Below are 24,637 nucleotides of genomic sequence, written 5' to 3' on the forward strand. Positions count from 1 at the left end.
CCATCCAAATACTGTTTAATGGTTTCAAAGTCAGGTTTGTTCTGTCCCCTGCTAAAAGCAAATTAATCAAGTAAGACCAGCAACAAAACTCTGCAGTGTGTATTCCCCAGTCTTTTTTTGCTTCTCCCCCTTACTTTCCTGGTCCTTTCTCTGCTTAGGTAGAAACACCCATTTGGGGCAGGCTCACTGGCCTGCCAGTGTGACGATATCAAAATGTCATTGATGGAAATAACACGAACCACGTACTTATATCATTTTGCACTGGATGTCGTGGCCAGGCAATGTCACTCCCCCTCCACTACCTCTTTATAATTATACGGCTGCAGGATGGGGTGGTCTGTAAAGGTGGGGAAGACAAAAATGCATTTGTAACCCTTCCTTCCTATTGAAAGATTCCTGAAGATTCCAGAGATGCCTCTACCCTGTTCTCTAGATTCTTAAGGTTTGAGCAGATTCTTTTCCACTGATTCCTCCCCCTTGTATCCCACATGATTTCTTCAACACACCTTTTATTCTGGAAGCCAACTAGTCAGGCTCTTTGAAACTTTTAATGCTTTTTTTCACTTTTAATTGAAAAATCCTTTATATTTCCTTCAGTGTATCAGTCACTAGGTTCGTTTGGGTATCTTGTTTCACTTCTGTACACGTTAGGCACTCAGCCACCCCAGTTGGCTATTGGAGAAAACAATAACCAAGTACAACACACTGGGATGAATGCGCAGCTCCTACTTTTCAGCCTGGTAATGCTTGTATATATTATTTGAAGAAATGGAACTGCAGCGCATAGCTTAAAGGTAGCATCCTAGTAGACTACATGCCGTGGTCTCCTGTGACATTCAGCAAATTTCTTGATTAAATAATTAAGGAGTAGTAGGGAAATTGTAGTTACTCGTAAGAGGGGATTAGAAAGCTGACTTCTTTTAATTATTTTTTTTAGGTCTCTGATTGCTAACTTGGCTGCTGCTAATTGCTATAAGAAGGAAAAACATCTTGATGTGGAGAAGAACTGGAAGTTGGTGGAAAAAGCTAAAGTTTATTATATTGCAGTAAGTGTGGTCAATGTTGCAAAATATTCACTTGCATTCAGACCTTGAATTGTTGATGTATAAATTACATTTAATGCAAACCACATCTTAGGAATGTGGATTTATGTTCTACTCTACTTGATTAATTTATATTAATGTTTTTATACACTTACTGTTTGAGCTGCCTGTTAGCCTATTTACCTTGGGAAGAACCCATAAATTATTATTTTCCTGATGCTTCCTAAATTAGTATTTGTTTCTGAAATATAGTATGGAATAATCTTGCTTAGTTTCTTGAATGCAAGCAAAAGTGTTGAGGGATGAGAATATTAGAGGATCTTCTTTCTTTCATACAACCATGCAAGAAAATATTTGTCTAAAATACCTTTATTCCACTTTTCTACCACAAGGCAGCCAAAGAACTAAAAAAAATTAAAAGTTGCAGAATTTTTAAAATACATAAAGAACAGAAACTTCAAAAATTAATTAAAATTTTTGAATTAGTTTTGAAGATTTTCTTCATATGCAAGAAATATGAAAAACAAATTTGCATACTTCCTTAGCCTGCTTTTTGAATTTCAAGTTATATATCTTTCCTCAGTAAGACATTGTTAAATATAATTACCAAATCTCAGCTGAGCCTTAGAAAGAAGACTGTTAGTTGGGAGCTTGTGACCATAGTGAGTTTTGAAGTCTGGGGGAGATTGTTTAGCTGATTGTGGTGGACTGTATGTTTCTCCTGCTGAGATCTGTGCCTGAACACATGGTCTGATAGGGAGGGGCTGACTCACTGATCTTATGATTAGCTAGCTCAGTTTCAGCCAGCGCCCTTTACAAAAGGGACAGGCAACTAGGAGTTTGCGACCAACCAAGCAAACAGGAAACAATCAGGAAGTGAGGATGTTTAGCAGGGGAGCAACAAGCAAATCTCAAGATTCTGTGGAAAGAATGGACAACAAGGAGGCAATGGTGGTAACGTGCCAGGTGTGCGGTATGTTTATTTGCTTATCAGAAGAGTATGCAGATTCCACCTCTTGCAAATCAAGCTTGTCACTTGCTGGAGGAGGCCAGCTTCCCTTTTTATTCTCAGGGAATAAGAGAAGTCTTATTCTCAGGGAAAGTGGAGAGTTCACAAATGGCATACAGAATGCTCTCCATGAAAGCTGGTGGGATGAGACCTCCAAAAGAGAATGGATGTTGTTCAAAAGCAGAGGAGACAGGGAGGGGACCCAAAGGAGGAAGAAGAGAATAGTGAATATTTGAAGGCATATGGCAAGAAATAGTGAAAAACTAAGAGAAGGTCCATGTCCTTGGTGCTGATCAACCAGTTTGAAGCTCTGGAAAGTGAGCTCACCTGAGGTAATTCACTCATCCCATATGTTCTATAATAGTTCACAGAACTTAAAGAATTCTGCAGAGATCCAAAAAGCCCCAACAACTCTCTTCTAAGGAAGAAAAGAAGAGTACTGGTGGTGGGAGCCTGACTACTGTGAGGGAGAGAACAGTTGTCTGTGGACCAGTCAGGATATCACGAGAAGTGTGCATTTGTCCTGGTGTGGATATCCAGAAGTTGGAGTAAAGATTACACAGGCTGATCAGACTGATTGCTGTCATGGCATCTGTCCATCAGGAGGCAAATGACACTGTTAGAAGAGACCAACTACTTCAGAGGATTACAAGGTGAAGACGAAGGCACTTGAGGCATAAGGAGTCTTTTCATTCATCTTCCTCCTGATGGTCAAGGGACTTGAAGGAAAAGTAGGATCCTGAAAATGAACAGCTGGTTATGATGGAGGTGTCAAGAAAAAAATGGATTCCTAGACATGGTTTATATCATTTGTTACAAGAGAATCTTAGTCGGGGTTGGCAGACAGTAGCAGACTTAAGTAGAGAAGAGCTGAATTTTAAAGACATCACTGTACATGATAATATGTGAAAAGGTTATCATGTGCAAGAGGGCCAGACCAGAGGGTCTGGGGTGGGTGTCAAAAAGTCCATATGGTGCCCACAAGAATACAATAGAAGCCCCTCTCATTTTTTACATGCATTATGCATGCAACACATGAAGAAAAGGTGCAGGATTTCAATCATGTGGTCATGGATATCATCTTGACTTTTTTGACCCCCTTCCCCATGAATACCTCTGGGGCAGGCGTGTTCTCTGTTGAAACCAAAACCAGGAGAACAACCAGTGGACTGAAATTAAAAGAAAGGCAATTCAGGCTGAATACTCTGAAGAGTTCCCTGATGATAAGAGCTACTAAGCAGTAAAATGATTTGAATAGTGATGGACTCCCATTGATAGTGATGTGAAAATGGGGTGGTGGATGATCACATGTTGGGGATGACTTAGTGGATTCCTACACTGAGAGAATGTCTAAGGTCCTTCTACTCATATGTTCTGTGTTTCAAAGTTTAGAAGGCAATTCTGCCAGATAAAAACAAATAACATAAGTATAATGTATTAATGACAGTTGGTGCCATCATATTACCTGAGGTCTGTAGGAACAGCTGGTGAGAAATGTGAAAAAGAAAGAAAAGATTATCCAAGAGGAACAAATTCATTAAAAGTGTTATTTTCTTCATCTAGTGTTAATGTTCCTCCAGACTGGTATTTTGTACTGCTCTAAATTTTGCACAGCTGTTGTTGATTCTTGCATATGACTGAAATTGTCCCTTTACAATCCATCAAGTAAATTGCTTGCAAGGGTTACATGATGCAGTATAATATTGGAATATACCCTGACTCCACACCTTCACCACAGCGCTTGTTCTGTGATGTGCAGGTCAGGATAAGGCTTCTGGGATGGAACAGCAGAGTCCTCAAGGTCTGCTCACTCAACTGAAGCTAATTGTGCTTAATATCTCTTGCTGATAGGCCTCGTTATGCTTTTTTCAATGTTGTTATTCTTGTGATGCAAGCAGTCCTGCAGTTATGAGGTCATTCAGACAGTGCTGCTAGATTAACAGTCTAAAGTTTAATTGAACAATATATGACTCTTAATCAAGGAGTTCACAAAAGCTCAGCACATTCTGTGACTTTAGATCTTGAGGAACACCATTACCCATTTTCTATCCCTGATAATGACTTTTCTTTCAGTCCCTTATGGACATGTTTATCAGGCTCTCTCTTTGTGCTCATGACTAAGAGTAATACAGGTAGTCCTTGCTTAACAACCACAACAGGGACTGGAAAATTTGTCGTTAAGCAGGGTGGTCATTAAGCAAGGCATCATGTGACCACACCCGATTTTATAACATTTTTTGCAGTGGTCGTTAAGCAAATCACTCTGGTCATTAAGCAAATCCCATGGTTCCCCATTGATTTTGCTTGCTGGAAGCCGGCTCGGAAGGTTGCAAATGATGATCACGTGACCGTGGGACACTGCAACTGTCATAAGTGCAAGCTGGTTCCCAAGCACCCAGATTGTGATCATGTGACCACGGGAACGCTGTGACAGTTGCAAGTGCGAGGACCGGTCGTAAGTAGCTTTTTTAGCACTGTTGTAACTTCGAATGGTTGCTAAACGAATGGTTATTAAGCAAGGACTACCTGTATTAGTAAGCATCTATATCTACTTCTCTGTATCTTAATCTGACCAAAATCAGATTACCAGATTACCAAAGTCACTTTGTCACCCCACCTACAGCCAATGAAATAATTCTCCTAAAATACATTTATTTGTTGTATTAGATTTATTGGCTACCCAATTCACAAAAGTGACTCTGGGCAACTTACACTTTCAAGAAATGTGAAAACAAGGAATTAAAAATAAAATGAAATAAAATAAAGTACACCTTTGGAACATAAAGAACAACAGAAGCAATGAAGGCCAAGCAACAGACATCACATCCAAGAGTCTTGCACTGGAGGTGGAGCAGAACCCATTTTTATCTGCAGTGAGCCTGGAATGGCCTCCTTTATACTGAAACGCCCACTGGAGCTATTGATAGAGTCTTGAAAAATTACCAGATTCTTTTCCTTCAATCTCTACAGCCTTGAAACTGCAGCTAAATTTCCTTCTGCTCCCCAGAAAAGATTAGAGCACTTACAGAAAAGTCTGGTTGCTCCTGCCCAGAAACCACCGTGTGATTTTCACAAAGAAAATGTTGAACAAGAGCCAAATGTTTGGTGGCAGAATCTGTTGCTAGGAAATCAAGGTCCTGAGGCAATTAATGACAAAGCAAGCAGTAACAAGAAGACAGAATTACAGATTTAAAAGAGGGAAAAAGTGGTTGGCGTTATAATTACCCAAAGAAATCTGCACTCATTAAATAGGCTGTTTTTATGATTGACTTTAATTGGAGGTTAGTGCAGATACTTAGCTCCTTTCCCACCCCTTTAAACACATGCATGTGTGCATGGTGTAGAAACGCAGAAGCCTTATGTTTCTCAGGCCCACCAGGCGCTCGCCCTGTAATTTGATCCCCACTGACAGATGCATTTTCTATGCCGCCATTTTGAATTAACCTATTGTGCAACCATTTTTTTTCCAGCTCTTTTGAATAAAACATCAACTCCTCTTCCCTCGGATGGGTTGGATAGAGTAGAAGAACATACTTCTAGAGGAAGAAGGGGTGCTTTGACAATAATTGTTGATGCATGCTTTTAAAAAAATAGCCAAAGGCAGGGAAGAATAAGGGTGTGTATACACACAATTTGGAGGTTTTTCCTCCCCTTTAGAAATTGTCCTCTGAGTAGCATGATTTCCTAAAAAGTATATTCCTGAGATACTTTAAATGCTAGTGCCCAATTGTTAGTATTTTTTTAAAGTTTCTACATTCTTTGTTTTAAGTATTAGCTGCAGCAAAACCAATCCTGCATTTTATATTGTCACCTTGCAATCTTTTGAACTGAAAATATTTTAGAGATAAATTAGAAGGAATTGTGTTCACATTTTGCCCTTTTTGTAAACTAGCTCCCCCCCTCCCCCTCCCTTTATTAAAATAGTCATTTTTACTACACAGTGGAATTTGATTCCATATCTTGTTAGTCAAATTGGGGAACATGTGACAGCCCATGCAGGATTTTTCTAAGTGAATATATGGGAAGAACATAATGGTAAAATCCTCCAGATGTTTAATCAAATGCTGAACAATGGAGCCTCTGCAAATTCTATCCAGCCATCCTAGAATGTTGCTAATCACAGGCTAGTGCCAAGCTGTCTGCTTGTTAAATACCCAAATATCCCTGAGGCCAGAAGACAGCTGCTATAACTACTATGAAATTTGGTAGCTCAGTCTATTTTAGCTACCCTTGGGCTATAGCGCTACAGTTAATTTAGACCACCCCAACACACATCCTTCAGGGAATTTTTTCAAAGCTTTGTAATTAAAATGATAAAACATCATTATTACTTTGAAAATGGTTATGTACAATTTTGCACTTGACAGATACCTACAGACAGATGAGCACAGCATGTAATTTTTACTGGTATAATGGTTCGAGATCCAGCATGTCTTTTCCAAGCTATAGAACTGCATAAATAAATATATTCCACACTCACGAGAGGCCAGACTTCATTTCTCAGAGAAGATTTTGAAATTCAGAAATTCAGTTGCTTGAACTCTATAACTTTGTTTAATAGAACATGCCAGGTAACTGAATATGGATATATATGTAGTAAAAAAAACCTTCACTAAATAAAGCCATGTTGAATCAGAATATGCTTTCAGATGTTGTAACAAAAGGGTAGTTCCTTCATGTGGTAGAACCAGAGATGGTTATCTTTTCTTGATTAAGGTTTGAATCAAGATTATTTGATATCTGATATAACTGAAATTGTCTTATTTTTAGTAGAAATAGATTTGGAAAAAGGTAGTCAAGAGCATGCAGATGTTTAATTACCTGACTAGGTAACATCATCAGTGCTAGTGTGTGTGGGGTTTGCTTCCTGTTTATATACAGTAGGTTGTCCTGCCAGTGTTGGTGGGGGTATGGTTTTCTCCTTGGTAGTTCCTTGATTAGGGTATTGTTTTCTGCTTGATTGATTTTCTGGTGTTAATCCCTCCTTAACTAGGTGTTTGCTGCCAGAGAGGATGTGTTCTGGTCTTTTTGTTTCCTTCTTAGCTTTTTTATAGTCTCTTTTGAATGGTGTGTAAATGTGGTTTTCTCTGTGTGTCTATTGATGGCTGATTTGTCTGAATGCCAAGCTTCCAGGAATTCCCTAGCATTTTTGGATTTAGCGTGATCTAGGATGCTCACAGTTTCCCCACTGAAACTATGGTTGAGTCTGTCCACGTGTTTTGAGATTAAGGAGTTTTCATTGTGTCTTCTAACTGCTAGTTGGTATTCATGGATGAGCTCTGCTACTCTTCTGCCTGTCCGTCCTACATAGTGGCCGTTACAGTCCTTACACTGTATGTTGTAGGTGACTCCTGTTTTTTCTTCTTGGGCTACTGGATCCTTTGGTTTACTGAAGATGTTTTGGAGGGTTTTAATTGGTTTGTCTGCTACAGTGATGCCATGTGATTGTAATAGTCTGTTGGTTGTTTCTGAGATGTTTTTGATATATGGTATTGTTACCCTTTTCATAGCTTGTGTCGGTTGTGTTGTAATGGGTTGAGTGGTCAGGCACTTTTTGATAAAGCTGTGTGGGTATCCATGTTGTTGGAAAATGTATAGGCAGTCTGTTTCCTTTTTCTGGTGTTCTGGGTTGCTGCAATGCATTTGTACTTGTCTGAATAATAATTCTTACATAGCTCCTCTTGTGGGAGGTTGGGTTGTCTAGTGTGGGTTGTTTTTATAAAATCAGTATTAAATAACACACGATTGTGTGTGTTCCTGCCCTTTCATTCACTCTTCTGAGACTAATCCAACCAGAAGGAATAGGTGTCTGAGGAAAAACCTGCAGAGTAAACATTAAGCAAGTTGTGTGAATGCGCAGGTGATCTTCAAAGAACTTTGGTTACAAGTAAGCAACATGTTCTTACATAGAAACAATGTAATGTTGTCATATTTAGACTAAATTGATTAACACTTCTGGGAGTTTAACTGGTTATGGCTAAAGTTTCATTGATTTTATCAGAGCTACTCAAAGGGCTGTAACTAATGCATAGATAAACAAGAAGAAAATGGACGCTCCTTCATTGGTGTGTTCAGGTGGAGACTAGACAGCCATCTTTCAGGGATGCTTTGATGTGGACGTCTGTACAGAGCAGGACTTTGTCTTGATGACCTCAGTAGCCTCTTCCACATTAGAATTTGATGATTCTCCAATAGGCCAGTACAGAAGAGTAAGAACAGTCAAGCCAACTGGATAAGCAGAATATATTTCTTTGTTTTTAGCTACATAGACCAATTCTGCTATCTAATTAACTTTTAAAAATCATCACATAGTAAAAACAACAGTCTTGGCACCATCGTCAATAGTACTGAAAAAAGGGAAAGGTATAGTTTTTGTATGCATGCAAATTTACACATTTCGGTAACGTAGCCTCTGGAGAGTAGCCTGATGTGCATGTAGACAGTTTCCCTACTGTGATCAAGAAGACATATTCTAAACTTGATGTAGGCAGTCCTGAAATGTTTCAACTGGAGACCCATTATAGTTCTTTAAAGAAGGACCATTGAGGCAAATGAAAGCTGCTCAAATTTTTCATGGTCACAAACTGCTTAATAAGAGACATTGCTGGAACCTTGGCTGTTTTCCAGTTTATTTCTAAGGTAAAAAGAACTCTTCCGTGTGGAAATCTTATGATTTTCTTCCATGAACAGCCCAGGATAAAAGTATCAACTTCTGTATTGTGACTTACTACCTTTTTGGCATGACACATATTGGACACCACTAGCTATGTTCCTAGGAAGGCTGAAACATGCTTCGAAATGAAGTGTTGGATTGCGCTTATGAGTTTTTCTGTGTTGATACTCCAGATACAGGCACAATAAAGAGCCTGACTAATGACAGTAGCCAGGGTGGTGTAATGGTTAAGGCATTGGACTAGGAGCAGGGAGATCCAGGTTCTAGCCCATCCTCAGCTATGGAAGCACACTGAGTAACTTTGGGCCAGTCACTGTCTCTCAGCCCAACTTTCATCACGGGGCTGTTGTGGGGACAAATAGGTCTTGTTCTACATTTAAAGATAAGTTCATTCCAAACAACCACACTAAAGATTAGATTCAAGAGGATGTTCAGACCCAGTTTAGTTCTGGCTAATAGAACAATGTCTTCTGCACAAGCCAGCGGGCTCACCTTTCCTTTCTGGCTTCTCTCAATATTAGCATCAAGTCTATTAACAGTATGTGAACATGTATGAACAATCTTGCTTTATGCCTGCTGGGAAGCAAACTGTTGGTTGAATTCCCAGCTGAAGATACCCATATTTTATTGCTCGTAATAACAACCTCTCATCAATAGCCAAGGTTCATCTAAAAAACATTTCTCTTAGCACAGTACAGGCTTGATTGATTGATTGATTGATTGATTGATTATCTGCCATCAAGTTATTTTTGACTTCTAGTGACTACATAGATCAGTGTTTCTCAACCTTGACAGCTTGAAGATGTGTGGACTTCAACTCCCAGAATTAAAATAACATAGATGTGAGAGCACTGTTAGTACGTATCTCAGCAACTGACACTATTTCAAGAATTTGGGGAAGAACTTTCTAATGATGTTCACATATAGGATGAACAGTTTGGAAGTTGTCAGTTCCCTCTTGAATTTCGTATATTTCATATGATATGAACTTTATTTCTTCACCTAGTTCCAGGGGCATTGATAAGTTTGTACTTGAGAACAAACGATCGATAATATCTGATAGATGCCACTTTTTTACCTAACAATATGTTGGCGTCCTGTCAGGATCACTATTTATATTTCCAATATTTGTATGTCACTAAAATTACAAAAATGGTTCACAAGCATAATAAATTAAGACAATAACTTAAAAATTACACTTACAATTAAAATGAAACTAAAAATAAAATGCCCAGGCTAAAGGCACTGAGAAGCCTTTTAAGGTTTCACTTGAAAGTTTTCATGTCTATTTAATGAGAAACAGAATAAAATAAAACTGATGTAGTTCTTTACAAAACTTTTACTATCCAGTAATCAATAAAATTGTGAACTTTCTAGTAATATTTGCTTCACACAATTTTTAACTATAAACTTTATATAGTTATTTATATAAACAACATAATTCTCCTAAATCATTAGTATAACTTCTAAAATAAGAAGACTGGCTATATATCATCCTTTTCAGACATAGCCCAATAATGTTTACTGATATAAATTAACCTATTATTCATAGTATTTATATCCCACTGTCCTATAAAACATAAAAGTGACTTCTAATATGTTTTATTCTATTATTTATTTCAAACATTTGTATAGCCCCCCGTCATAAAACCAGACTATGGGCGGCTTGCACCCAGCAGTAAAAACCATGTATACAACTAAAACAAAAACAATAAAATAGAAAAAGGAAAAACAGAAAAACCTGGCGCCTCCACCCCATATTGTCCCACTATGACCTCACCTTATCCCAGTACCTGGGGGAAGACCCAGGTCTTGAACACTCTCTGGAGTGGGGGCCTCTCTGATCTCCAGTGGGAGGGTGCTCTGTAGGGCAGAGGTTGCAATGCAAAAGGCACACTTCCGAGGACCACAAGGTAACCATGCTTAAGGGAAGGCACCTGGAGCATTCCTACTTTATCCACTCTGGTGGGGTGGGCAGATACCCTCAGGGAGAGATGGTCCTGCAGATAACCTGGTCACTTGCCATATAGAGCTTTAAAGGTGATAACCAGGGCCTTGAATTGCACCTAGAAGGAAACGGGGAGCCAGTGCGGCTCATGCAACAGTGGTGTAACATGGGCAAACCTAGAGCATCCAGCATTGTGCACGCTGCTGCATTCTGGATCAGTTGTAACTTTTGAGTAGTCTTCAAGGGCAGCCCCATGTAGATTACATTACAGTAATCCAAATGGGAAGTGACAAAGGCATGAGTTACTGTGAGCAAGGGCTCCCAGCCCAGGAAAGGGTGCAATTGGCACAGAAGATGAATCTGCGAAATCCCCCCTAGCTACGGCTGCCACCTGCTCATTAAGTCGCCGCGAGTCTAGGAGGACCCCTAAATTGCACACCAATTCTGTCTGCAGGAGTGCCACCCCGTTCAGAGTCAAAGGTGGCGTATCACCAGACCCTGGGAGGCCAGAAATCCAAAGCCACTCCATCTTGTCAGGGTTGAGTCAAAGTCAGTTTCTCCCCCTCCAGACCCTCACAGCCTCCAGGTACTCAGTCAACACCACGACAGCATCACCAGCCCAGCCAGGGGTGGAGATGTATTACTGGATGTCATCAGCATACTGATAGTACCGCACCCCATACCAGTGAGTGACCTCGTCCAGTGGATTCATATAAATGTTAAAGAGGAGAGGAGAGAAACTCAAGCCCTGAGGGACCCTGTATTGTAGGGGCCTAGGGCCTGACCTCTCCCCACTCTCAATACTGATTGAAACCGGCCACAGAGAAAGGAGGAGAACCACCACAAAACAGTGCTTCCCACTCCCAGCCCCCAAAGCCAGTCCAGAAGGATGCCATGATCAATAGTACTGAAAGTTGCTGAGAGATCCAGGAGGGCCAGGACAGTTGCACCACTCTGTCCCGAGCCCTCCAGAGGTCATCTGCAAGTGTGACCAATGCTTTTGTGCCCTGGCTTGAACCCAGACTGAAAATTGTCCAGATAATCTGTTTCATCCAGGTCCCTCTGTAGCTGAGCACTAACCTCCATCTCAACAACGGTTCCTAAAAAGGGAAGGTTGGAAACTGGACAAAAAATTTTTAAAACTGTTGGGTCCAAGGGTGGTCTGTTGAGAAGGAGGCACACCACCGTCTTCTTCAAGGCAGGAAGTACCACCTCTTCCTGCAAAGAGGCATTAACCACTGCTTGGACCTAATCACATGCCACCTCCAGGGAAGCCTTGACCAAGCAGGAGGGGCATGGGTCCAGCACACAGGTGACCGAACTCACAGCCACAAGGACTCTGTCCAGTTCCTCAGGACCAACTGGCTCAAACTCCTCCCAGATAACAAGACTCAGACATGTGTCAGTCACTTCCAAAGGATCTGCCCAGTTAGAGTCCAACTCTAAACAAAGTCAAGTGACTTTGTCTAGCAGATGTTGTGAATGTTCCTCAGTGTGATACAAATATGATTGAGTAAAAAGTGTTTTAGGCTTTTGGGGTTTTAAAAATATTGTTGCTGTATTATTTTGCTCGTCTTTGAGCTTGTAGCAACTGGTTTCATTTACCTTAGTCCTTAATAATTTACTGCAGTAGCTAATAAAGGGGAAACATAAAGAGCAATGGAGTAATTTCATTAAATTAATGAAAATTAAACATTCTTTCTTCTTCATAAATTATCTTTGCTTTTCTTCTCCATAAATTATCTCTGTTTTTATCTAGAGAAGTGCATACCTATGTATTTGATATGTTGGCTATATTTTCTCCAATTTCCTCTTTTTCTTTGATAGATCTCTGTCTCTCTGCTTTTGATATATTTATGTGGTGGTACTGCTATACAGTGCTTTGAATTATATATTACAGACCAAATTTTCAGCTGAAGTTCCATTCATTCAAGATGGAGGTAGTTTGGCATCAGCAGCTGTGATCTTTAATGAAGCTTTTGAACTTCAGGAAGTTAAAATGACACTACTACATAAAAATACTGGCACTTAGGATTGTGGTGGGGGAGTTGAATTGCAAAAAGTTGTACCATTTTTAGAAAAAAATTGCAATGGAAGACAAGGTATTAACAAGTCAAAAAATTAGAATGAAACCAAAACAGTATCTTGGAAGCTTACATCCTTCCAATATAGACTAATAATAAATTCAAATAAATATAATAATAATTGACAAATCAGAGAATATTTAATAATTTAATATTAATAATATTAAATAGATAATCTGTCACACGCATTAAATTACAACCTTGAGACCTTCCCATATTCATGAACAACAGTCTTTTAAAAACATAGAATAACTGGAAAATGAGCTTTTCTCCAGTAAGATCTATCCCTGATCTGGTCTTTCAAAACTTCCAGTGCTGTACCCATTGCCACTGTAATTGAGTCTATCCATCTTGCTGCTGGTTGTCCTCTTCTTTTTCTCTTTCCTTCCATCTTTCCCGACTTCTTGAGAGAGAGGTTTTCATGTAATGTGTCCAAAATAAGATAATAAGCCTGCTCATTTGTACCTCAAGTGAGGGTTCTGGATTGATTTAATCTAGGATCCATTTCTTTGTTTTCTTGGCTGTCCATGTTATTCTTAGGAGAATTCTCCAACTCTAGTCCAAAAGCATCAGTACTGTCTATCCTGTTTATTCAAAGTCTAGCTTTCATTTCCATATACTATCACATGGAAAACAATTGCCTGTATGATTCTGATCTTTGTAAGTATAGACAGATCCTGGCATCTGAATATCTTTTTCAAGGCCTTCATCGCTCCTCTATCAAGAACTAATCTGTGGCATATTTTTTGAATGCTGGTTCTTTTGCTTTTGATAGTTAATCCTAAAAAGCAGAAGCTATCTGCCACTTCCATATCTTCATTGTCAATTCTAAGTCTGATTGTTGCTCCTGTTGTCATCAGTTTAGCTTTCTTTATATTTAATCTTAGTCTCATTTTTCTCACTATGCTCCTTGACTTTCATTACAAGAACTTACAGATCATTTGCATTTTAAGCTATCAGAGTAGTGTGATCAGCGTAGTGCAGGTTATTGATGTTACTTCTTCCAGTGTAGAACTACATTTATCTTTTTCCAATCCAGCTTTCCTCAATTTATATTCAGCACATAGATTGAATAAATAAAGGGAAAGTGTACACCCTTGTCTCACTCCTTTGCCAACCTTGAACCAGTCCACTTCACCATGTTCTGTCTGGATTGTGGCTTCCTGACCTGGGTATAGGTTTTGCATGAAGACAGTGAGATCTTTTGGGGTTCCCACTTTCCTATGAACAATCCACAGCTTGACATGATCAACCCAATCAAGACCTTTCTGGAATCAAAGCATGTACTGACTTCTTAGTAATATTTGTTTATTTTCTCAGTTATATAGCACGCCAACTTGAACATCTGGCATCTCTTTTTCCATGAAAGTTGACATCTCTACTGTACAGCATTTCATTATACTCCTTTCATATTTGTTTGACCTTTTTTGAATCAGTTACTATCTCTCCAGTGTCATCCTTTAGCATACCAATTTGAAGCTGGAACCTCCTTCAGCTTTCAGAGATCTTTTGGATCCTTGTTTTTCTGTGTCTGTTTCCATCTTCTATGTCTTTACAGATGTTATTGCAATACTGTTTCTGTCTCTTCTAATACCTTTCTGAAATACTGAAATACTAGTTCCTGAGATCTTTCTTTTTCTTGGCTTTGGCTTTGGCTTTGGCTTTGGCTTTGGCTTTGGCTTTGGCTTTGGCTTTGGCTTTGGCTTTGGCTTTGGCTTTGGCTTTGGCTTTGGCTTCCCTTCCCTTCCCTTCCCTTCCCTTCCCTTCCCTTCCCTTCCCTTCCCTTCCCTTCCCTTCCCTTCCCTTCCCGGCAATTTCCACCTTAATATTTCCAACTTTGGCATTCCAGACTCCCACCATAAGTGGTACAAATTGTTCACATGTCCTGTTGATTTCATATTGAACTTAACTGTAAAACTCCTGAACTTCCTCTTCTGCATCAGTGGCTGGAGCATGAACCTGGGTAATCATTTTAAAGGGTTGCCGGCAAAATCTAATTAATATTATTCAGTCATTGACTGCATTCTGCCCAAGTACTGTCCTTGCTGTAGCCTTTCTGTCTGTGAAAGCAACGCTATTCCTTCTTTGTTTTTAGTAGTAGTAAAGAATATGATCTTCTCACTAAAAGTGTCCAATTCTAGTCCATTTTAATTTGCTAATGCCTTACATATCAATGTATAGTCAAGCCCATCTTTACAGCTTTGGATTCTCTTTTCCTGCATGGCAATGTCAGCAACTACACATCTCAAAGGCTTTGATCCACCACGTCATAAGCACTATTAGTACTCTGAAAGATCTTCTGTTCTTCCTCAGTAGCATGTTGAGTGCCGTCCAGCATCCAGCACTGTATCATGAGTCACTTTAAAATGTCTATCCATGTGGTTTTCTTGGTAAAATACAGGAGATATTTACCATTGTATTCTCCCATGCAGTATGAAATAATGTTTTTGCATTGTCACTAAAGTGATTATATGCCTCCAGCTTCTTCCTGTATCACTGCTACCTGATATAAGTGTCTCCTTGTTTTAGCTGGGCAGCTGGGATGTCCTTCACATCTTGGTTACTCTGCTGGGAATATATACTCTTGGCATATACTCCCAGTGTTCTTTACTCATCCCTCCTGGAAACGCGCACACACACCACAATGAGGAAGCATAGCAGGACTTGGTTGGGGGGATTTACCACTAACATATACAGCATACTTGCAACAGTGACAACTTTGAACCTGTCAGTTGCATAATTAAGTTATTAATTAATTTTATGGAACAATATTACCCATTAAAATGCTCTGCTCCACTTCATTCTGTAACTTGTACAAAAAGATTCCTGATATGGACTCCTGTACTCCCTGACCTAGAACTATCAGTGTAATAAATAGGTTTGACAGATTTTTCCCACGTTGTGTCTAGAAATGTGTGCATATAGGGGCATTAATGGGGAGGAAGTGCTTCATTTAGTTTGAAGAAGACAGCCCTGGCAACTTCCATGACTCTTTGGATTAACTCCAAGCTCCACTCATGCACTTGTGACAACAGGGGCTGACTTGCTAATTTGCCTTCTGCAAAGCAAGACATTTCAGTTTTTGATTGATTGCTTGTCAGTATTGTGGTCCTGTAGAGAACCCACTGATTTTAATGGCCTGTCACTACTTCCTCTGGGGAATTAGAGAGGGTTGCTCTTAATCTCTCCCTTGTTCCTTGATAGCTGTTAGTGCCCATTCTTATAGAAAAAAGTGGACATTAAAGCTGAAGCTGTATCTATGTCAATAACAGTTACTTAAATCTGCATATGTTTGTATGCAGGTATACAGTCATTCTAAAGAACACCAACATGCAGCTTACATTTCTTAGAAAACACAGGAAAAGAATGGGAATTCCAAGTCTAAGATAACATTCATCATCCTCAGTATTTATCTCTGGAGTGAATTTCATAATAACTTTGAAAGCAATGTCAACAATTCTGATTGTAGATATGCTACTCCAGTTAGAATAAGAGAGGAGAGTATTATCTTAAGCTCTGTACTACACAAAGTGCCCCAATGTTCTTGGTGCAACTCTACATCCTTCCAGAGGTCCCCACCAAAATGTATTTTTTTAATGTGGCAGATGGGAAACATTATTAAGCTCATGGGCAGTAACATTAAATATTTTCATATTTACATTTACATAAATGTTACATCCAGTTGAGCAGAGGCATCCAGGAGAGAGCAATGGCTGTGGCTATATGATGGCCACTATTCTTAACTTTTCTGACACAACCTCAGCAGACATCTCTGCAATGGAGGCTTTGCCTTGTCTCCACCCCAGATCTTGTTCTGACCAAGCTCACTTTCTGATATGTGGTCTCTGGCGTGTTACTCATATGCCACATGCAACCTCTGGCCTGCAAAAAGACACATAGAAATAGTATTGATAAAATAGAATAATCAATCCTGAATAGCTTGCAAAATAACAATCCATCTGCCTTGCATTTTATAAGCTGAAGTATGGGGGTTTAAATTGAAACCAAAAAAATGAATAAACAAATGTAGAAAAATAATAATCCAGTCAACTGGTCTGTAAAGTAAAGACTTTCTTTGGAAAGCACAGAGTTTTCAAGGGAAGTGCTCTGAAACATTGGGGCTATGATCTGCTTCTAATAGTGGCCACAATTGATACCATATGAGAAAGAATTTGCAGAGAAGGAATTTGAAGTGCAGGAAAAGTTCATATAGGAAGAGTAAATGCAAGATTCCATGATAGATCGTATACATACAGTTGGCTTTTCTGATGAGTGAGCAACAGACCTTTTGTAGTAGCTAAAACTTCAAAGCCTTTCAAAGGCAGCCTAATTATTTCATTTTATTTATTTATTAATTTAGATAGATTACACTGTGGTAACCTAGGGGTGAAGAACAAATCACAGTAATTGGCTTTCTCTGTTGACTGAAATAATCAAGAAAACATATGAAAGGTATTCCAAGCTACTGCCACCTGGTAATTTCAAGGCACTTGCAATCCACAACATTGCCCGCCCAGCCTGAACCTTTCCAAGAGCACATCCTGCCTAGAGCAGACATTTCCCAAGTTAGCTTGCTTACAAATAACCTCCTCCCTTAATATCAATTGTGTTTTATCAGTTCCTTCACTGAAACCACTGGGTTGCTTGTTAATCTTAGACATGTGTTCAACAACATGACCATCTCATCCAGAGCTTATCTGCCTGGATAACTTCAGTTTGAGATTTTACTGGTATTTAAAAGACTAGACTTGGAGGAGAGCAACTATCAAGTAGTCCCCATGCAATGGAACCATTGCCTTCCAGTATTTTCCTCTTCTGAAACCTACCTTTCTGGAAGGGACAGAAATATTCCAACATGTCCCTAATTCTGCATGGCAAGGCTGAGAATAAAAGACCAGCATTTTTTTTTTTTTCATTTGGGGGAAAGAGGATTCTTACTAATGAGAAAAGGCAAGTTCCTCATTGTTGTTCCATTGATGGGCAGGCTGTTTTCTCTTGCCTTGTTCTTCCTGTCACTTCAGTTGTCCTACCCAGAGCTGCCTGATTGTACAGTATAGAAATTTAGCACGTAAATAAATGAGGTCCTGTAATTTTGCAGAATATTGCTTCTTTCATATTAATAAAGTTGGAGCTTTGAAATGCCTGGACACTGCATGATTACCCTGAATTACATTTACAGCCTTCCTTGATTGCAAGGAAATTTAGTAGAGCCAACTTGCATAATAAGGAATCAAAAGAACTGTCTATTTAATAATAGTGAACTACCTTGCAATTAAAAAGAGGGTTTGATTTCCTTTATTTTAATGGTGGTTCTTTGGAGATGTTATTTAATTTTTTCCAAGTAGAATGACACAAAATGTAGTTTATTAGACGGGATTATGATGGCGTATTTCATATTTGTTCAATGGAGCTTAGCTTTGCTTTCAATATTTTGGAATACAGTGCTCTTAAAGTAAGTGGAATTGCCAGCTCTTCCAGGAAGATTTTTTCTTCACAACAAGGGCTGTTCTACAGTCATTTCTCTCCTTTTTTTCTTTCTTGTCTTTAAAGTCCAGGAAGTACTTGAAATTTATGGCCAGCTTTTGAGAGCAGAAAAGCAGATTCAGCCCAGAAGTATTTCCTGTTGAGATATTAATTTAATTCCACAAGCAGAGCTGATTTTTCATTTGTAAAGCAGGGCTTTGAAGTAGCAATTCATTGCTCTGGGTTATCATGATAATTACTCTTAGTTTAGATGCTGAACTGTTTATCAGTATATCTAATGGAAGAATGTATCATTTTAGCTTAATAATATATTAATGAATTTTGACATAAGCTAGTTGATGTTTAAAAAAAAAACACTGAATGAACTCTTCCTCACTTACTGTCCATTGTATAAGCTTTTATTTGGAGCTTGGATACCACTCAGAAGCTAGTTGTTGAACCTTATTACCTAAGGCTTGATTTTTATATTGTTTCTCATAATTTTTAGTTGCTGCTATTCTAGCAGAACTATGATAATATTGAAGTTAGATGGTCTGATAGGTGCCATCAAGTTAGGCTTGAACCCTGCGTGGATAAATGCTCACCTACTGTGTGAGTTTCTGCATGCTGATCATCTCATCAGGGGAACCGTCAATCTTTATTTAATCCAGGATTAACTGGTTCTTCTTGTACTCTTAGTAACCATTTCTAAATCCATAATTTGAAGGTGTCTCTCTTCTTTCTCTTGCTTCTCAATACCTAGCATTCACAGCTGTACAAGACTAGAGAAAAGACCAGTGCTGCCATGATGCTGACCTTTGTTGTCATAGGTGTCATCTGCATTCCTCAAACAGTGTTTCTGCCAACTATTTTGATACCAGCTGTCATTTTTTCCAACCGCACCATTCTAATAACATATTAACTGTATAAGATATGGAGACAATTGGCATCCTTGCCTTAGTTTGATCTACTGTACTCTGTTTCTCCAAACTTAGTTCTTACAATAGCTTCTTGTTCCTTGTTCCTCAGAAACTCCAATATTCTGGCACACCAGTAAGCTTTAATGTATTTTACATTCTGGCATATTCTTCATAATCAAAGGTCTGGTTGTGGTCAATAAAGCAAAGAGAAACCTCCTTATATTCTGTAGCTTTCTTGTTATCTGTCTTAAGTCATCTCTCTGTTCTTATGCCCCTCTACTATTTCAGGACCCTGCCTATTAATTTGGCATTTCTTTTCCCCATTGTGTAGCTCTAATCATATAGAACACAACTGACTGACTTACAATTATGTGATAAAATTCTAGGCATATCTGTGCATAAGATTCTAGGTATTTTCAGGCCTAGAGATGTTTTTTAAAAAGTATATACCTATTCCGAAGAAGAGGAGTGTTCAATTTCCCTGCAGTCCCCTTCTTTGGTGTATGTACATAATTTTTTTCAATATAACTTGAAAATATCTAGTATCAAACTGCATAGAAATGCCTAGAATCATATCAGTCTTGTTCCATATCAGTTGGCAAGGAGTTGTTAGCATTTAACTGTCTTTTTTCTTGCAGCTTTAAATACAAGAACATAAGAACTCAACTAAGTCAGATTTTGTATTATATTCATCTGAAGGACTTGCTACTAGACAAGGGGATATTGGATGGTGGATGTACCTAAAGCTGTTGATGGATCCCAGGCTAACTTTCTGTCCATCTATAACAAGCTGCACTGGAAATTTGTAGGAAATAAGATAACATTCCAATAAAATTTGTGCATAGTATTTATAAGTTATACATTTATACATAATATTTATACAGACACTAAATCTCAACTCCTGGTCTGAATTCACATACATGTTCTCTGATCCACTGAAGTGGAAATCAAAATGGTGGTTTGATCAGCTGCTAAGATTTCTTTTGTTAAGCAGCTGAAACTGTATAAAATACAAAATATCTATACAATAGCATACAATCATAGTCCCACAAGAGGGATTAAAAAGCCCGGCTAAGGAGAAAGAAGTCCAAAGCAACTCATGGCTTCAGCCAATTCAGGCTACCAGATCAAAGTATCCAACTATATTTTGGTAGATTGAAGGCCGCAGATGAGTACCTCTGGGAGGAACTGTTATGTCCCAGTCAATTCTTAAGAAAATTATTTCCAAACTTTGTATATCACAGAGCTTACCTCTAGCTTGGCATCACATCCAAATTTAACAAATCTATCAGCTTGGCTGAAATATAAAGATTACAATCATAGTTAATGGTGGGAAAATCCCCCCTGAATTCATCAACCATAATATTGACCGGTGAGCACCACTTCTAAGAGCACTTTTTACTTCATTGACCAATCCTTAAATATCCCTAATGGCTTAGGTTATGTAATTATTGTCCCCATCTTTATAGAAAAGGAGAACAAGGCAGATGATGGTCCAATTAGCCTTCAATGTAATTAATAAACTTTATGCAAAGCTCTTTGATGGAAGCTGGATAATGAGAGCATCTTAGTTGAAGAGCAGGATAGCTTTAGGGTGAGCCCATCTACAATGGACCATTATTTAATTCTACAGCATTTGGCTAAGAAGAATAGTGTTAAGGCCCTTGCTTGATTTAGAATTGGGTTTTCCTTGTGTCCTGAAGGATACATTATGGGGGAAGCATCTGCAATAGATTGTTGGCTCCTTCCCCTTATTCAAGGCTGTGCAGAATCACACACTGAAAGTTTGTGATACAAAAGAATTGTAAGATGTAAGATATCCCTGAGGGATATACATTATTCCCCTTCTGTTTAACTTTTACATCAACTCATTGGTCCAGGTGGCTTTGGATCCTAGCTTCTACCCCACAACAATGGTTAAGAGGCAGACTTCTGGTCTACTATATGCTGATAATGAAGTCTCCATTGTAGGATTGAGAAGAGCCGTCTGAGGTTTTTTCCAATTTTGAAGAAAAAGTTGTTATAAATTACTCAAAAACCAAAGTCACAATCTAAATGAAACACAAACTAAGTGGATAACAAAATACGGCTGCCCTAAAATAGAGCAAATTAAAATGTTCAGATATTTAGATGATGTTCCTGGAGGGTGCAGATTGCAGCTTTTTCCAAAATGGAGGCTTGTGATCCTCTCTGCGATTAGATTTTTTCAAAGTAAGGCAGTTGCCAAGAGGTTATGTGGGTCTACTAGGATTTCTTTTGAAAGCAATTCACTCTAAGTTCTTGAGGGTTATCTCTGAAGCCTTCAGTGTGTTCCCAATGTCACCCTTTGATTGGAAGTAGGTCTCAGTTCAGCAGAAGCACAAGTGTGGATAAGGAAGATCACCTACTGGCTTAAATTGGCATTCTTCCCCTGGGACCTAGCCGCATAGACATTAAATCGCTTTTACTTGACTTGGAAGAAAATACTGGAGTCAAAATTGCAAAATACTGGCCTATCTATAGCATCCCAACATTCTTTCCTCATAAAGCTGAAGTGGTTGCCATACAGCAAATCATGGGTGTTGATTTGCAGAGAGATAATGCAAGGAGCTTCCCTCACTTTGAGAAGACACCAACATACTTCACAGAGAGACTTCGTCCAGCTGAAACTTTGGGCCATGTGCTGCCATACTGCCAATTTTATGATCAAATCCATCACCTCCACTTCTAAGCACATTCCCTGGCAGTCTAGAAAAACCCTACTTTTCATTTCTTCTCACAGACCATAACGATGATGTCACCTTGAAAGTTGCCAAATTTTGTTTCAGAGCTTGTATTATTAGGAAAAGTAGAACATGACAATATTCAGACAGACTAGAAACAAATGATGTAATTTGGCAACTCTATCTAAATTTTTGTGTTATTTTTATATTGCTATTTTATGTTAGTTTATATTTTATATAACTGAGAATTTTATACTTTTACCAAATAGTTATTTAGTGATTTAGTTTGAAGTATTTAACTTTTTAGCACCCCAGTACTTGTACTTATTACTACCAAGTGTCACAATAAAGATGTTCACATGTAACTATTGAATCTCTTCTCTTGGTGGTCATCGATGCTCAGCCATTAATGGTTTCCTGGGAAAATAGAGGGCAGTGGTTTTTAGTTTTTAGTTGCTTTCCATCCCACTGTTACACTGCCATGCAAATACAGTTCATCCCTGCCTGTCTTTGAATATGCCAATGCAACTCTTCCAGGCTACAGATTTACTCTTGAAGTTGCTACTGGTTTCCGGGGTGCTTATTTGCTGATGGCATTACTAGCCAGGCCACAACACTGTCCTTGGATACGGGTAGCGTGCCTGTTGAGTTAGGAACAAGCCAGCTGTTATTCTTACTGCATTCTGCTAGTGTTACTGTTAACTATCAATGGCAGCTTATTCAACAGAGCTTATACTGCAGCTAACCATTATTTCTGATGGGCATTCCATCATATGCAGCTTAGTCCATTTGCCTAGTTGCTTTAGGAGGATCTAAAGAATGCCAGGCTGCTGTATATAGGCCAGTATTTTGCAATTTTGCCTCCAATTTTGCCTTCTTCCAAGTCAAGTTATCATGCATTTAAAAAATCCTAACAGTCTTAATACTTTCATGGGCACACATTTGTTGGAAGGGGTCATTTGGACTGTTGAATCCAGCCCCTTGCTAAGAGCAGATGTGCAACGGAAAGCACCTCTGGCAGATGGCTGTCCAATATCTGCTTGCTCACAACCAGCAGAGGGAAGACTTCTGTTTTGTGCTAAGCTACCTGGTTCCTCTTTTGAACTACTCTTTCTGTTAAGTTCAGAAAATGTCTTCCTGTAACAAGGCCATTGTTCTGGGTCCTAATTCATATTCTGTTTGGGATCAAGTACAATCCAAGATTTCTACATATATGCTATTACCATGCAGTTACTCCGTAATCTCTACCATGCATTTGACTTTGCATTTATCTCTAATAGATTTTTTTTTTTTAATTCAGACTATTTCTGCAACCTATCAAGATCATTTTGACCCTTATCTTTTTCTTTAACATATCATGCACCCTTAGTTTTTGTGATTTGCTTAGTTGAAGAGCATTCCCTTCTCTCCTTCATGCAAGTTGTTAATATACCGAAGTGTGTCTTTTGGCACCACCCTTGATACCTCTCCCCAGTTTGATGAACTCTCTCCATTGAGGAGTAACCTTTGAATATAATGTTTGAGCCAGATGTACAGCTACTTAATTGTCAGGCCATCTAGCCTATAAATAACGAACTTGCTAATCAGAATGTCACAAGTTACTTTGCCAGATTTTTGTTGAAATCAAGATATATTACGCATGCCACATTTTCACAATCTACTAAGGATGTTGTTTAATTTTTTAAAATGAGATAAGATTAGCTTAGCAAGATTTATCCTTAACAAATCCATGCTGACTTCTGCTGATCGCTGTGCTCTTTTCAAGGTGCCTGTAGATGGATTACTTGATGAACTGCTCTAGAATCTCCTTAGGTATCAATGTCAGACTGATAAATTTGCTGCAGTTTGTTTGATGATTCGTTGAGGAAGACATAACTGCTTTAGCAGATGTGGGGCTAATGGTTGAAAACGTATAATTTCATTGTATACCCTTCCTCTCCATTTTTACAGTCCAATATTATATTTCCTGGCCTTGCAGTTTTGGGGGACTGGTAGTAGACTGCAGGCCAGTATCTTCAGTGCTATTTATTTATTTAATTATATTTATAATATTACAGCCGCCCATTCCAAAAGATTCTGGACAGCCATCTAATGTTGATTATCTTGAGTCACAATATATTTGTGTAAAATTATTCTCTCTGCAGATTTCTCCAAATCCCAATCAATGGATCATTTAATTCTTTCTTTGATTCAGTCTCTTAACAAGATTGAAAGAGCAGCACACCCCCATTTGGGGAACATTTTAAGGATGAAAAGGAGGTAACACATTTTATATGTCATTTAAAAAAAAAATAAGTCAGTGCCCTTATATTAACCTGGGGCTCTATTCTTTGTTTTGTTCTGTTTTTTTGTCTTTAGCCTACTTATTATTACTATAATTAATAATACTTAATTATTATTAAAAGTAGTAAGAGTTAGAGAGGAAAGCACTACTGACAGTGCGTGCACTTTTGTTCCTCTCTTTGTTACCTTCAAATATAACGTTTGCAGAAAATAGATGGCTTGTCTCAAAAGGTCCTAACAAATCTCAATACTTTCCTTTCCATCACTGTGTCAAGCACAAATCCATATTTCTCAGCTCTGTTTACTTTAACAAGCTCTGCCCCTGGAAGACATGGGTTCTCCACGGAAGTAACCATGGTGGTCCTGGTTTTCAGGTCCCTTCTTAACCACTGTTACCACAATACCCTCAATATCTCCACTCTTAATGCCACTTATAATTAGTGCAATCCTCGGGGGAGTGGGGTATTTTTCCTGTGAATGAGATGGATTGTTGGCTTCTTAGATGTTTACAT

General features: G+C 38.7%; 1 protein-coding gene across 3 annotated transcripts in view; it reads left to right on the top strand.

Moving 5' to 3' along the window:
* The window catches only part of ADK (adenosine kinase), a 233,151-nt gene that overhangs the window by 113,735 nt on the left and 94,779 nt on the right, over window positions 1-24,637 (top strand). For all 3 annotated transcript variants that reach the window (XM_088128731.1, XM_088128748.1, XM_088128741.1), the window contains one exon: window positions 938-1,046. In XM_088128731.1, coding sequence (XP_087984857.1) covers window positions 938-1,046 — 109 coding nt within the window. The remainder of the gene's footprint in view (window positions 1-937; window positions 1,047-24,637) is intronic.

This window comes from Python bivittatus, unplaced genomic scaffold, assembly GCF_059951505.1.
Source record: "Python bivittatus isolate LINGU-HERP-01145 unplaced genomic scaffold, Pbiv_v1 ctg000050_np1212, whole genome shotgun sequence".
NCBI classification, from domain to species: Eukaryota; Metazoa; Chordata; class Lepidosauria; order Squamata; family Pythonidae; genus Python; species Python bivittatus.